We start from the raw sequence: 16122 nt of genomic DNA, 5'->3' as shown, positions 1-16122 counted from the left end.
TACAGAAGAAAAAATCAATCACACATGTTTTATTAGTGCTGGGATATTTTTATTGTGTGCAGTAAACAGATCTGAGGAAATGAGATACTCATTTGTGTCAATCAAATGTGAGAAATGAAATAAAGCTAAAATTACCTAGATCATAAATTTGTCTTGTTTTTAACCGCAAAAACTCCATACACTAATGCAAGATTAAGTACATATAAAGAAACAGGGATGACTAGTTCAGAAGACTAAACAACAATGTTTCGAAAGGACAGTGACAGTAAATCTTTTTCCTGAATACTGGAACACTCTGACAGATCATTTGATTGACACTTTGAGATTAAACAACATTAGTGGACATACATATCGCAGACATCAATGAAAGTGCTTTGATAAATACAAACCCTGCTTTCCATTACTAAAAATGATTGTTTTCAGACTATTAATCCAATCGTTTATGCTATATCAAATAATAAATGTTTTACTATAAGCTCTGTTTGCTCTTAGTGTCTTTTCTTTTTGATATATTCTTTTCAAAACACTTTCAATAGGCCTATTTTTCCATATCATCTGAATATCAAAATTATTTGAGAGTTTGTCTGTTTTGATATCTCCTTTAATTAGGCTTATATAACTCTATAACTCTTTTATATTAATAATTCACACACATTTGCATCCCTGGTATGTTGATCAAAACATAAGGTATATCATAAGACACCTCATAGAATTCAATATTATTTATTTCACATATATTTTCATAAATTTGTACTCACATAAACTATTCTGTAGTCATTTATTGCTGATAACATTCAGAAATTTTAACAAAATCATAACACATAAGGCATGGCATGTTTTTTTTTTTTTTTTTTTTTTTATTTATTTATTTACTTACTTTTTGCTATGATCTTGTGTTTGATAAGTGCTTTATTGCTTTTTGGCTCAAATAAAGAATTTTAAAACTGTTTTTCTTAATATATGAACCTTATAAGTGTGCAAAACTATCCAGTACTATCTTGTCAATGTCACAAATTTATTTCAGCAGTCCTTTCATCTTCCATTCATCTAAACATATCAACACCCTTTATTCAGGATTATTTGATCCACCCTATAAAAATCTACATACACTTACAACAACAGTTTCAATGAAACCAGATTAAATGCTCTGATACAGATTCTCTCTCTGTTTTACACACTCCCATTATCCTCTGATTCATGGTGTTATTTAAGTCTTTCTTATCCCAGTCCCATCTTGTAGTACCAACACACAAGCATGCACGCCCCTCGCATCTACAATACCAGTCAAAAGTTTTTGAACAGTAAGATTTTTACTGTTTTTTTTTTTTTTCAAAGAAGTCTCTTCTGCTTACCAAGCCCGCATTTATTTGATCCAAAGTACAGCAAAAACTGTAAAATTGTGAAATATATATTTACTGTTTAAAATAACTGTTTTCTATATGAATATATTTTAAAATGTAGTTTATTCCTGTGGTTACAAAGCTGCATTTTTAGTATCATTACTCCAGTCACATGATCCTTCCGAAATCATTCTAATATTCTGATTTGCTGCTCCAAAAGCATTTCTTATTATTAATTTGCTTTTATTCTTTTTTTATATAAAATTTTTTTATGTTTTTATTATTATTAAAAAGTTTTTGAATGGTAGTGTATAATGTTACAATATTATTTATATTTCAAATAAATGTTGATCTTTGGATCTTTCTATTTATCAAACAGTCCTTAAAAATGTACTGTTTTAAATATTGATAATAATAATAATAAATGTTTCTTGAACAGCAAATCAGCATATTAGTTGATTTTTAAAGGATCATGTGACACTGAAGACTGGAGTAATGATGCTGAAAATGTAGCTTTGATCACAGAAAAAAATGACATTTTAAAATATATTCAAATAGAAAGCAGTTATTTTAAATAGTAAAAATATTTCGAAATATTACTGTTTCTGCTGTATTTTGGATCAAATAAATGCAGGCTTGGTGAGCAGAAGAGCGTTCTTAAAAAGGCATTAAAAGTCTTTTGACTGGTAGTGTATATCTCTCATTTTAAGGCTAGTTCACACTCCCAGCTTCTCTTCCTCCGGGACGGTCCTCTAACCCAACCTACACGGCCAGATCACCTGGTCTGACTCGGTTACTACTAGTACCACTAGTCTTGCTAAGCCGACGCTTGTCTCTGAAGCAGCCTGCTTGGGAGGATGGCGTGGAAGGGGCGCTGGGTGTCATCTCACCCGGTACTTGGACCTCAGGGCTCTCGTAGGTCATCTGCAGGAAGTCCACAGCTGGCTCTAGATCATTGTGGCTTTGGTGATGCCACTCGGTGGCCATGTTGACGGAATTCTGCTGGTGGGCCAGGCGGTTGGTGAAGGGCTGGCAGTTTTGGTGTATATGATGAAGATGTTGGTGATGAAGATGCGGAGGTGATGTTGGACGTTGGTTTGATGCTAGGCACTGATTGAAATCTGGGGGTGGGGTGCAGGTTTGAGAGGGATGTTGCTGAGTCGACTCAGGCAGATCCATTGGAATACTCATCTTGCCGGGTTGGACTACAGAAACAACTTTGGTGCTTTTGCTTTTGACATCATTGGAGTGTTTGTCAGCGTATTTTCGAAGGCATCGCTTGCACTGTTTCCATCCGAGGTGGTATAGTTCTAGCACGCTCAGGAACAGTGAAACTGCTGCCACCGCCAGCATAAACACAATAAAGACGTTTTTCTCCGTTGGACGTGACATGTAACAATTCACACGATTGGGACAAGGTGTCATTTCACAAGGATACAGAGCATTCAGGAAGATTCCATACATCCAGTACTGGATAACAATGAAAGTCACTTCCATGACCAAGCGGATCACAATACTCAGGACGTAAGTTTGCAGCAGCGCCCCCTTTAGGCGGATCTTTGTCTTTGCATCTTCGGGTTTCTCTGACTGTTCCAAATACTCCTTCTCACCTTTTCCCTCCTCACCCTTCTCCTCCTGCTCCTTCCGTTTCCGCTTCTCCTCCATGCGGACGGTGTGCATGGCATGACCCATGTATATGAGGGATGGTGTCGATACGAAGACGATCTGCAGCACCCAGTAGCGGATATGGGCAATGGGGAAAGCTCGGTCATAACAGACGTTAGTGCAACCGGGTTGTAGTGTGTCACACATGAAGTCGGACTGCTCGTCGCCCCACGATGACTCCGCCGCCGTACCCAGCACCAGGATACGGAAGATAAACAGCACGGTCAACCACACCTTCCCCACTGATGTGGAGTGCTCCTGCACCTCCTCCAGAAAATTACCCAAGAGACTCCAGTCCCCCATCACTCCACGACAACACTACTGATGCAGAGAGAGCAAAAGAGAAAATTGAGATCATTTTTAGTAAGATCCATAAAATGGTGCCGTGGTATCAACATTTAAAGCTGTTTCGAAATATATATTATGGTTAAAGGGATAATTCACCCAAAAAAAAAAATTACTCACTCTCATGTCGTTCCAAACCTGTAAGACCTTTGTTCTCCAGAACATCAACAAAATAGTCCATGTAACATTAGTGGTTCAATCGTAAATTTATAAAGCTACAAGTATGTGCAGATCGTGGTACTCTCCAAAAAAGATGCGGAGGAGAATTGTTGAATAAAGCTGTTTTATATTTTTTTGGCAACAACAAAAAGTATGCTCACAGATTCATAAAATTACGGCTGAACCACTGATATCAAATGGAGTATTTCATCAATGTTCTTGGTACCTTTCTGGACCTTGAATATGGTAGGACCCTTGCTGTCTATAGAGGGTCAGAGAGCTCTCGGATTTCATCAGAAATATCTTATTTTGTGTTCCAAAGATGAACTTACAGGTATTACAGGTTTGGAACGACATGAGGGTGAGTAATTAATGACATAATTTTCAATTTAAGGGAGAACTCCACTTTCAGAACAACAATTTACAAATAATTTACTCACCTCCTTGTCATCCATGATATTCATGTCTTTCTTTTTTCAGTCGTAAAGAAATTGTTTTTTGAAGAAAACATTTCAGAATTTTTCCCCATATAATGGACTGATATGGTGCCCCGATTCTGAACTTTCAAAAGGCAGTTTAAATGCGGCTTCAAACGATCACAAATGCGGTTGTAAACTAACCCAGCCGAGGAAGAAGGGTCTTATCTAGCGAAACAATCAGTTATTTACATAAAAAAGTACAATTTAAATACTTTTTATTCTCAAATGCTCGTCTCGCCTTGCAGTCCTTGAACTCTGTGTATTCTGGCTCAAGACAGTAAGGGTATGTCAAAAAACTCTGACCGTATTTTCTCCCTCAACTTCAAAAATCATTTCAAAATCATCCTACATCGCTGCAGAAGTACCGACCCAGTCTTTGCAAAGTGAACATGCAAAAAAGATCAAACACCCTTAACAAAAAAGGTAAAACAGCGATATAGGACGATTTTGAAGTTGAGGGAGAACATGAGATGGGACTTTTTCAACATACCCTAACTGTCATGAACAGGAACAAAAACAGTCCAGGCAGAGTAAGACAAGAAGAGTGTTTCGCATTAAAAGTATAAATTGTATTATTTTTATTAAAATAACCGATCGCTATGCTAGATAAGACCCTTCTTTCTCGGCTGGGATCGTTTACAACCACATTTGGGATCTTTTGAAGCTGCATTTAGACGGCATTTTGGAAGTTCAAAATCGGGGCACCATATTAGTCCATTATATGGGGAAAATGCTGAAATGTTTTCCTCAAAAAAACATAATTTCTTAACGACTAATAAAAGAAAGACATGAACATCGTGGATGACAAGGGGGTGAGTAAATTATTGTTCTGGAACTGGACTTCTCCTTTAATGTGAACTAACCCTTTAAGTGTTCCTGCAGGTTATATGATGACAAGGGAGGCTGATGCTGCATTCCAGACAACTCGGATTTAGGATATTTCCCACTTCAACCCAGAAATCATTTATGGAACTTTTAATGATAGCAGATATGTGTAATGTTCTAATGCTACTAAATCATTAGTAACATTAATATTTTAATGTTTCCAAATACTGTTAATGTTACTAAATCCAGACGTTACTTCCGGATTTGTGATGGGAAATATTCCACATCCGAGTTGTCTGGAAAGCAGTTATGACTCATACTGCTTTCCAGACAACTCAGATGTGGAATCCTCAAAAATGCATTTAGGCGGAACATAACAACGAAGCTGATAAAGTTTACTTTTGATTAAATCAATTTGCCCACAAATGTACACAATATCAGATGCACATAGTATGAAAATGTATTATTATTATTAGTAGTAGTAGTAGTAGTCGAGTTTTAATTCATGCACGTATCACAGTGATACGAAGGAGAAGGCTCACAGCGTAAGAAAGTTCCTCTCATTACTAAACTGATTACTATTACTCTCTTTACTAAACTGCCGAGAAAGGCACTAGGATAAAGTGAAATTCTTCTCTTTCCAAAAAAAAAAAAAAAAAAATGCTTTTTAGCAATTAAAAATAAGTAATATTACTTTAAAAAGTTAAATTATTTGTTGTGAAATAGTGTTAATAGTTAATTAATTAATTTATTTATTTTATTATTAAAACGGTTTGTACATGGTTATATGGTTCATTAATCTGTTATTCAATAAATTAAAAAAAATAATTCGTCTCTTTCCACATAACCAATCAGAGTGAACGGTAACCATACAAGCCAATCAGCTTTTAGAATCATTGTTTCGCGTCATCGAGCTGCTTGTGTTTAACAGGTGAAGAGGAACGTCGAATTTAGACAAAATGTAGATGAAATCAAAATAAATGAGGAACCAGAAACCTCAAACAAGGGAGACTGAACTACAGGGATGTACATTTCTCACAGTGGAGGATGGAGTTCTTCAACGCATATGTGAGTAGATGTTTGGCGGAGTGGGGCTCTCTATTCATGATGTCTAAATGTTTAGTCTGTAGATGGCGCTACTCTGTTGGTTTACGATATTGGTAAGTTGTGTTGTTAACTGGAGAGCTTACAATGCGACATTCATAAATCAAGACCTTTTAAATGTATCAGATGGATATCATTTGTTTACGTGTCCATCTGTAAATAGATCGAAACAATGCTGTCATGCAGTGCAGTCTTCTTTCACAAGCCTCACTCACAAGTTGCTAAACACAACTTACACCAACCCTGTTCCTGGAGATCTACCTTCCTGCAGAGTTTAGTTCCAACACTGATCAAACACACCTGTCTGTAATTATCTAGTGCTCCTTCAGATCCTAATTAGTTGGTTCAGTTGTGCTTGATCAGGGTTGGGTGTTTTGTTTGTGTATGGCTGACCATATTTTGTTTTAATTAAACCTAATCAATAACATGTTATTATTCCTAGTTTAGCTCAACTTTTTTTTAAAATACAGTGGCCCCAAAAAGTGTTTTAACAATAAGTACTTTTAATCATCTGGTGTTAAAGAGATTTTTAGTGGACATATGAAATAAGCTCACCTCATGTTCACACAGATGCTTTATAGCAGAGTAATCCCAGGTGTGGTTTATCACAAAAATTTGTGTCCAAAAGCTTTTTTATCTTTCTTTTGAACGATGTTATCTATTGTTTTATTATTCCAAACAAACTTCTTTTTGTGAAAAGAAGAGACACTGCATCTAAAAAGACTGTGCTTGTGATCCACTTAAACTTTTTCAGAGGTTTCACATGCACATGCTGTGTATCATGTTATATTGTATATTTACAGTAGGCCCTGAGAAGGGAGCACTATGAATTTAAACGCAGGCATGACTGTTCTAATTTTAATCTAGCCTGCCCCATTTTTGGGGGTAGGATGGGAACAGTGGTCTTGGCAGGGTAGATGAGGGCAAAGTGATGCCAAGGGCCCTGAGAACTGCCACTGTGAATGACTCTGTCCAGGCCTAGATAGGGTGATCGTTTTACCACATTACAGCTGTCTCCCAGCTAAATCACGTGTGCGTCTTTGTGCTTCTGTGTTTGTCCCTGTGTGAGTGATTAGGCTATTAGTATGCTGCATGGACTAAATGAACTTCTCAACACAGAGACAAATCAAACGAGATGACGGGTCAGTGTTCCAATTCACAAATGTGGCACAGTGGCAGGCTGAGAAACTAGAGCAGTTTTTTTTTTACATTTATTTTAAATATTTAAAATCTAAATATATATGCACTATATATCAAGTATATCATGGATAGTATTTGGAATAAAAATGCTTAGGCCTAAAAATTTCACCATTTAATTTGCCTTAAGCTATGTTGCACCAGTAATTTTTAATAAAAATAGTATTTCATTTTTTAGATATTTTGGGAGCAAAAAAAAAAACTTTCCTACAGAGATGCTTTTTATAGTACTGTATATTGTATTATTTAAATGAAGTATTTGCTAAGAATAAACTCCTTTAAAAGTTTCCTCTCTGTTTCTCTAAGTGGTGCCAAACGTGAGCTCAGGTGTATTAATCTTAGACATTAACATTAACACTGTCCAGTGTTGCTGTGCTTCCCAAAATAACATTTCCGTAAATGCCAGTCCAGCCACGTCAATCTCCCCTTAAATAAATCACTCTAAATTCCACTTATTCCATAAGGCATCTTGTTTATGTCTAAAATAATTTGTTAATTCTCAGAGAAATTGATCAAATTGATCTAACAGCTTAAAAGATGTAAAAAAAAAAATAAAATGACAAAGTGTGTTATGTGTCTTTTGCTCTGACACACACATCAATCTTTTCTTAGAGTCTCCACGTGGCTGTTTTAGTTGTTTTCCTTAGCACCAGCTAAGGGTACCTCGGAAAGGACTTTCGATTTAATGCTATTTACAGGATGTTGTCACTTGAATACCTATTAAATCTTAAATGTTTTATGAAGCACTAACTGCGGCCACACTAGAGAATTACCTTTAAAGCATACGTGTGTGTGGGTCTGTGTCTGCGCTCTCACACCCATCCTGTACCAAACCCTGTTTTGCTAGCACCAGTCCTGTAGAATTGCCAAATATGGACAGACTGATGGAATAGAGGCTCTCCTACTTTTTGAGAAGATGTAAAATAGTCAGTGTCTGATCTGCCATTAGTGTTCATACATTATATTAGTATAAACAAGCCTATTTTGTTGTACTCACTTTAATGTATATGCTTTTTTAAGTTTTCTTTTTGCATGATATAATTTCTTATTATTTAAGGAAAATATACACTACCAGTCAAAAGTTCTTTTTTTAGAGAAGTCTCCTCAGCTTACCAAGCCTGCATTTATTTGATCCAAAGTATAGCAAAAACAGTAAAATTGTAAAATATTATTACTATTTAAAATAACTGTTTTCTATTTAAATATATTTAAAATGTAATTTATTCCTGTGATCAAAAAACATGTATTATTATTATTATGTTGAAAACAGCTGAGTAGATTTTTTTCAGGTGTGTTTGATGAATAGAAAGTTCAGAAGAACAGCATTTATCTGAAATAGAAGTCTTTTGTAACATTATCATCACTTTTGATCAATTTAAAGCAACCTTGCTAAATAAAAGTATTAAAAAAACACTTTTGAATGGTATAGTGCATAATGTTACAAAAGCTTTTTATTTTAGATAAATGCTGATGTTTCTTAAACAGCAAATCAGCATATTAGAATGATTTGTGAAGGATCATGTGACACTGAGGACTGGAGTAATAATGCTGTATAAAATTTAAAAGTAAAAATTTGGCTTTGATCACAGGAATAAATTACATTTTAAAATATATTCAAATAGAAAGCAGTTATTTTAAATAGTAAAAATGTTTTACAATAATACTGCTTTTGCTGTATTTAGGATCAAATAAATGCAGGCTTGGTGAGCAGAAGAGACCTCTTTAAAAACATAAAAAATCGTACTGTTCAAAAAATTTTGACTGGTAGTGTATACCTGGAAGTTTATATTCCCCACTATGGTTTTGTTTAATTGACTCAAATGTACTTAAGACATTAACATGATAAATTTCCTGTTCATGTTTAAGTTCTAGTCCTTAAATGAGCTACTGAAAGAAAAGAGCAGTGAGTGGCTGATTTAACATTTAAATCTTACTAACATGTGTCAAATCTAATTATGAAATAATTAAAGGGATAGTTCACATAAAAACAAATGCCAAAATCCTGCGTCAGCAGCATCACATTAAAGCGTTGTGGTACTCTCCTGAACGTTAAGATGAAGACTGACATGGAAGAAATTGATGAATAAGGTCTTCGCGCACAAAAAGTATTCTCGTAGCTTCGTAAAATTATGGCTGAACCACTGATGTCACATGGACTAATTTAATGATGTCGTTTCTACCTTTCTGGGCCTTGAAGGTGTCAGTTGTGTTGCTGTCTATAAAGGGTTGGAAAGCTCTTGGATTTCATTAAAAAATATCTTAATTTGTGATCCAAAGATGAACGAAGGTCTTACGGGTTTGGAACAACATGAGGGTGAGTAATTAATGACAGAATTTTCATTTGTAGGTGAACTAACCATTGAAAGCCAAATAAGCAATGTAAAATTCAATAATCTGTTTATTAGATTTAATATCTCAAAGGTCTCACATCAGATGCTTTGGCAATGACTGTCATTCAGTGACGGGAACTTGTGTTGCGTATGTTGGCAAAAGCTGTTCAGAATGGCATCGGTGGGAACGGAATCTTAGACGTTCAAAAACGAAAAAAAGAAAAGGAGGACGGAAATATCCATCTGATTCACACTGACTGGGCGATCTCCGTCGCCAGTGTGCTCTCTCTCTTTTTCATTCTGTCTCTCCATTTTCCTTTTTTTCCATCTTCCTTCTCTTAGGAAGCAATTTCAAACAATATGATTTCCTCCAGACTTGCTACTTTAAAGGAAACAAGTCTCTTAGGGTCTATAAGTGCAAGGGTGTTTTCTTTCCCAAAGAGAGCAAAAGAACGACACAAGATAAGAGTTCATGTGTGCTGATTATTTAGCATCTGCTCAATGCACAAAATCATAAAACCCCCAAAACTCTTATCATGAGGTATTATGAGAGGTCAAAGACCGCTGTATTTCTCGAAGACCGCAAACAATGGGACTTCAGTGCACATGCATGGGTTGGTGAGATGAATGACAGACAGGAAGAACTTTCACCTGCTCTCATATGATTTTCTGTTTGTAAAAGGAAAGAGTTGACATTGGCTGCTGACCTTAAAGGGCCTCTAATGTATATACTTACACACTATTGTTATTGGGTTAAATTAAGATACATTTCCCCCTCAACACAAAACTAATATATTTGATATTAATATTTGTTTAATTTTTGTGCTTTTGTGCTTTGATAATTTAAGAATTTAAATACAAAGAACATTTATGGAATAGAATATGTAGTGTGTGCATATATAGTTTAAAAAGTTAATTTCCCAGCCTTTTAATATCTTGATTTAGTTCCAGTGGAAAGATGCTTATGGATCAGGATCTAAGAAACTTTTCAAAACTCTTGCTAAGCTTCTTTGAAATTGTTTGTCTGGAAGCATCAGAGCTTCCCTTAGCCCTCAAAGATTCTTCGTCTGTTCTTTATGACTCTAAGCCAATGTCAAACATTCAATAACAAAAATAAACTTATAATAACATGCTGCCTCGCACTCCCATTTGCATCAGTTTAACAAGCTGGGAACATTGCCACAACACCTTTGAAACATCCTAGTAGCACTTCACAAAGGTGCCAGGCACTGCTGGCAAGTGATGGCATGCTGGTTTTTCTCACCGTGATCATGTCGCTGCGGGCACACTGATACTCACACCATAAGAGGCTCTGCAATGCCCACGCATGTGACCGACCCCTTAACTCGAAATAAATATTTATTTAAGCCGTTTCCCCTCAACCTGATGTCAGGGACTACCAGCATCAGCATGACACCTCAGACTGTAGTCACATCTTTGTCCCAATTTACCAAAAGTGTAAACTAGGCAAGACACAAAGACAAACACTATGGTTTATAGAGTTCTGCTTATAAGTTTATCCCTTGCTGAATTTGCATGATGTTTATCCTTTTTTCAAATAAGAGGGATCATAAAAATTGCATGAATCAATGAGTGAATGCATGATGAAGCTACTGCCACAGAAATCTGGAGTTTAAACGTTTGGGGTCAACAACATTTTTGTTGTTCTTTTATTGAGCAAGGACACATGAAATTGCTCAAAAGGGATTTCCTACACAAAAGATTTCTATTTCCAAAAAATGCTGTTAAAATTTCTCATCAGAGAAGCCTGAAAAAATCAGCACAACTGAGAGTTCGAAATAATGATTTCTGAATGATCATGTGACATTGAATACTGAAGTAATGGCTGCTGAAAACTGAAAAATAATTTACATTTTTAAATATAAAACAGTTAAAATATAAAACAGTTATTTTAAATTGTAATAATATTTCACAATATTACTCTTTTTACTGTATTTGTGATTAATTAATGCAAAAACATAAAAAAATAACTAACCCCAAACCTTTAAATGGCATAGCATATAGTCCACAAGACTGTCGTCTTTTGTCTTATAGGATAATTGTATAGGCTATGTAAATAAATAGAATATTATATAACCTTTTAAATCTTTTGTACAGGCCATTATCAACCATGGATATTAGAGCAGCTTTGTAGGGTTTCTGGTAAAATGTACATTGTAAAAGCCTTCAAATTTTGTAATTTTTTTTTTAAATGAAATTCAAACAATAACTTGGCTACTGTTTTGTGTAGGGCTGGGCATCGATTCAGATGTCCCGTTTTGATTAGATTCTGATTCGCAAACTCTTGATTCGATCCAATTCGATTCTTGATTCAATTGTTGATTTTTTAATTCCATTCATTGAATATAGTTTTAATATAAATGCTATTGATATTTCTAAACAAATTAACAGTAAACATCAGTTTACAAATGGTAAAATTATAAAATGAAATTAAGAGCCACAGACCTGTATTTTAAACCTATTCTTTTTTGTATAGGGTCCTATTTTTTTAAAACAATAATAGGGCCCTATAAAATGTTTTCTTAATTTTTCTGGTAATCAAATGAAGACATGAAACATTAATTTAATTAATCCTAATCAAATACAAATTAAACCCTTTTATTTTTTGGCAAACAAAGTGCTGAACAACAGCGGCTTACTTAAAACTAAAAAGAAAATAAATTAGATTATTTCTTTAAAAACAAAGTTTTATTATTATTTGTTATTAGTAGTAGTATTGTTGTTACATTTAAGTCTTAAGATCGCACAATAGTAATATATAATAGTAATATATTTCTGCCACCGTTTCTTCACGTTAAACCAAACTTTTATATTGACGGGCTGCCATAAGAACTTGCAGCTGCTGTGTATGTGATATGACTATATTTCTCAAATTAAACGGTAAAATAATAATTAAAGTCCACTTCCAGAACAAATATTTACAGATAATGTACTCACCCCCTTGTCATCCAGGATGTTCATGTCTTTCTTTCTCCAGTCGTAAAGAAATTATGTTTTTTTGAGGAAAACATTTCAGGATTTTTCTCTGTATAGTTCACTTCTATGGTGCCCCGAGTTTGAACTTCCAAAATGCAGTTTAAATGCGGTTGTAAATGATCCCAGCCGAGGAAGAAGGGTCTTATCTAGCAAAACGAACTGTTTTTTTTCATAAAAATAATACAATTTATATACTTTTTAATGTCGAACACTCGTCTTGTCTTGCTCAGCCTGAACTCTGTTTTTTTCCGGTTCATGACAGTTAGGGTATGTCGAAAAACTCTCATCTCATGTTCTCCCTCAACTTCAAAATCATCCTATATTGCTGTTTTATCTTTTTTGTTAAGGGTGTTTGATCTTATTTGCATGTTCACTTTGCAAAGGTACTTCTGCAGCAATGTAGGATGATTTTGAAATGATTTTTGAAGTTGAGGGAGAAAATACGAGTTTTTCAACATACCCTAACTGTCTTGAGCCAGAATACACAGAGTTCAGACAGAGCAAGACAAGATGAGCGTTTGAGATTAAAAAGTATTTAAATTGTATTTTTTTTAAATGAAAATAACAGATTGTTTCGCTACATAAGACCCTTCTTCCTCGGCTGGGATTGTTTACAACCGCATTTAGGATCAGTTGAAGGCGCATTTAAACTGCATTTTGGAAGTTCAAATTCGGGGCACCATATCAGTCCATTATATGGAGAAAAATCCTGAAATATTTTCCTCAAAAAACATAATTTCTTTACAACTGAAGAAAGAAAGACATGAACATCTTGGATGACAAGGGGGTGAGTACATTATCTGTAAATTTTTGTTCTGGAAGTGGATTCTCCTTTAAGTGACTCTCAGAGCAGCTGGAGATGATATCGTTGTGTGTTCATATTGTCATATAGTGAGACAACAGAGGCTGAAAACACAGTGAGCATCGTCCACACTTTGGTAGGCCTACGTGTCAGTGTTACCAAGTCTGCGGTTTTCCCTTTGGAATTGGGATACTTTAACACTGTTACCACGGGTTGTTTTTGATGTCCACGGGTTGAAGCGACCCCGATAACGTCATATTTAGCCTCTGGAATACGAATTTACCAGGGGAACCCCGACAAAAAAAACATGTGCTTCATCCCCTGGAATACCCCTGGGGAACCCCCTTGAAACATGATTGGGCTAGTTTTGAGTAATTGGCAATTGGCCGGGCTTTGTTGTGAAAACCTGGCAACCCTTCTGTGTGTGTAGTGAACAAAACAGTGCATCCATTCATTCATTGTGGAAATGCTTCTGCAGATTTGTAGTATTACTATAACATTTCACTTGAGCGTTACAAATCATGAATATTACTGTTCGTTAACAGTATTTCCACTATGATAAGCACTGAATGAATGACAGGCTTTCCGTTGTAACATCGCGCAAGGTAAATATGACATCTAGTGGAGAAGACTAATGATAAGATTCATTTGTTTATCAGATCTTGTTAAATGTTTGATGAAATAAATACTGGAAAATATTGATTTGTGGCTTAGGGTTAGGGTTACAACCGCATCTGGGATCGTTTGAAGCCGCATTTAAACTGCATTTTGGAAGTTCAAAATCGGGGAGCCATATCAGTCCGTTATATGGAGAAAAATGCTGAAATGTTTTCCTCAGAAATTTGTTTGTCGGACAAAAATGGCAGATTCAGCTTATGATTGGTCAGATCAAACTTCCTGTGAAGGGTCAATTACTGGACAAGGCAAGCTATCATCATTTCCAGTTAAAGCTTAAACCTGTGTGTGCGCACTTGTGTTACTGATCTTGAACTTGCATACCAACGCTAAATGCATGCTTTAAATTACAAAGGACGGAACAACTGTTTAAGCCAGGCATTCCAGGACTGACACAGGCCACTTTAAAGGATGGCGAGTTCAAGGATGAGACACTGAGTTTAGCCATATGAAGTGAGAATACCCCTCGCCTGACTCAGCCCAATGCACAGCCCATTTATACAAAGACATCCACACATATCAACACCTGCCATCCATTGGGATCCCTCATAGGAGCCATGAAGGCAATCCTTTCTCTACTTGTCAGGCTGCTAAGAGGGTGATGTGTTTCTTACATGGTGGATCTGTTTCTCTTTTCACTGTAAAAAGAACTGTACTGGTCAGCCAGTGTCTTACTAATCATGATGTCACATTCCGGGCTTTCTACACTTTGTGAGTGGGATATAAAAGATATATTTAACTTACAGTGACTCTTAAAATGTATTTAACTAACACTTAAGCCTCACTTAAAAATGTATGAATGCCACTGCATTAAATAACAAATCTACAAACCAATAAGAACAATAGAATTTAAACTAAAGCGAAATATTTCACACGCAAAAAACAGTTGTCAGGTTTTAAACAAAAATTCGGCTTGGAAAAATGGAATTAGGTCTAAAGAAATTTCTAGAATCATTTGTTTGCAACTTGGTTTGATACTTAATTTAATCACATTAATATGTTGTAGGTGTAGGTTAAGTGGGGTCACACAACAAGTTATATAAGTAAAACTGGTATGTTTATCAATCATGGCACAGGTGATCTAATTCACATTCCTACTTAAAATATACTAGGCACTCAGTCACTGAAACAGTCTTTGACCAAAGTATCATAAAATCATAATCCTTTATAATGACAAAAGTGATGTCATAATGTGCAAATGTAATAAGATTTGATTCAAAATTTCTGTGACATTGTGCAAAAATGAACACAGCACAATCTGTACATAATGGAATGTATTTTCCACTTCCAAAATGGAAATATTAAAATGTAATAAACATAATATATATACATTTCCTAAATTTTTAAATATAAATATAATTTTAACATATTTGAATATTATATAAATAATAAAACTATGAAATCAACTGATTTTATTCTTTGAAATACAGTAAATTACAGTTATTTAATAAATAATTTATTATTTACATATTATACGTAGAATTTACAATATAAATATTTTTAATAATAAATAATTAAAAATAAATAATAAAAGTTTACTTTGTTTAAATTACTATATCCTGCACTATACCTAAAAATTATGCAAATGAATGAAAGAAATAAAAAAATCTTATTTGACCCACAGATCACTTGAACAATTAAAGTGAAGCATAAAAGTGAATTACCTGTCTGACTTCTGACTTATGAGACTGTCTTTGCTTGAATCTTCTATGGTCTTGTCCTCTTCAGATGAATGAGTGTGCTGTTATTCTGTGGCCCGGGGGTCTTGTAGATGTAGCCCAGCTCTGGTTGATGGTGTCTGTATGTAATGGAGAAAAATGGCAGCGTATCTCTATAGAAAACACTCCAGCAATACTGGAGTTCATATAAAGCACAGACCCCCTTGTGCCCGTCCCACTGTGGGAATAGAGCACAAGTATGCGACACTCTGAGAAATACTGGGCCATCTTAGGGAGTGTTTCAAACCCCCCTCCACTCTTCCTTTTCCTCCTCCCCCTCTCTTCCTACTACCCTCCCTCCCTGTCTCTCTCTAGTCGCCCCCCCAACCCAATCTACACCACCCCACCCGCCCCCATCAGAATGCACTTGGTGGCACTCTATTTTGGTGAGAAGAATACCACCGTGTAAAGAGAGGAAGTGAGATTGTAATAGAACACAATGGCTGTTCTTCTTAGGCGGTTTGTTGGTGATGTGATGCGTTGTGC

General features: G+C 35.4%; 1 protein-coding gene across 2 annotated transcripts; it reads right to left on the bottom strand.

Moving 5' to 3' along the window:
* Positions 1–836: 836 nt before the first annotated feature.
* gja5a (gap junction protein, alpha 5a) lies at positions 837–15836 on the bottom strand. Of its 2 annotated transcripts, none has more exons than XM_051118819.1 (2): positions 15583–15836; positions 837–3326 (listed from the first exon to the last, which is right to left on the bottom strand). In XM_051118819.1, exon 2 carries the CDS (start codon positions 3306–3308, stop codon positions 2103–2105), a length of 1206 nt encoding a protein of 401 aa, XP_050974776.1. In that variant the 5' UTR covers positions 3309–3326; positions 15583–15836; the 3' UTR covers positions 837–2102. The 2 variants fall into 2 exon arrangements, with proteins under 2 accessions (XP_050974776.1, XP_050974777.1); XM_051118820.1 differs by having other exon boundaries at positions 837–3323.
* Positions 15837–16122: the final 286 nt, after the last annotated feature.

The sequence above is a fragment of the Labeo rohita genome, chromosome 9 (assembly GCF_022985175.1).
Source record: "Labeo rohita strain BAU-BD-2019 chromosome 9, IGBB_LRoh.1.0, whole genome shotgun sequence".
In the NCBI taxonomy this organism is placed as follows: Eukaryota; Metazoa; Chordata; class Actinopteri; order Cypriniformes; family Cyprinidae; genus Labeo; species Labeo rohita.
Note: the sequence above shows the minus strand (reverse complement) of the source record. Positions and strands in the feature narration are given on the sequence as shown.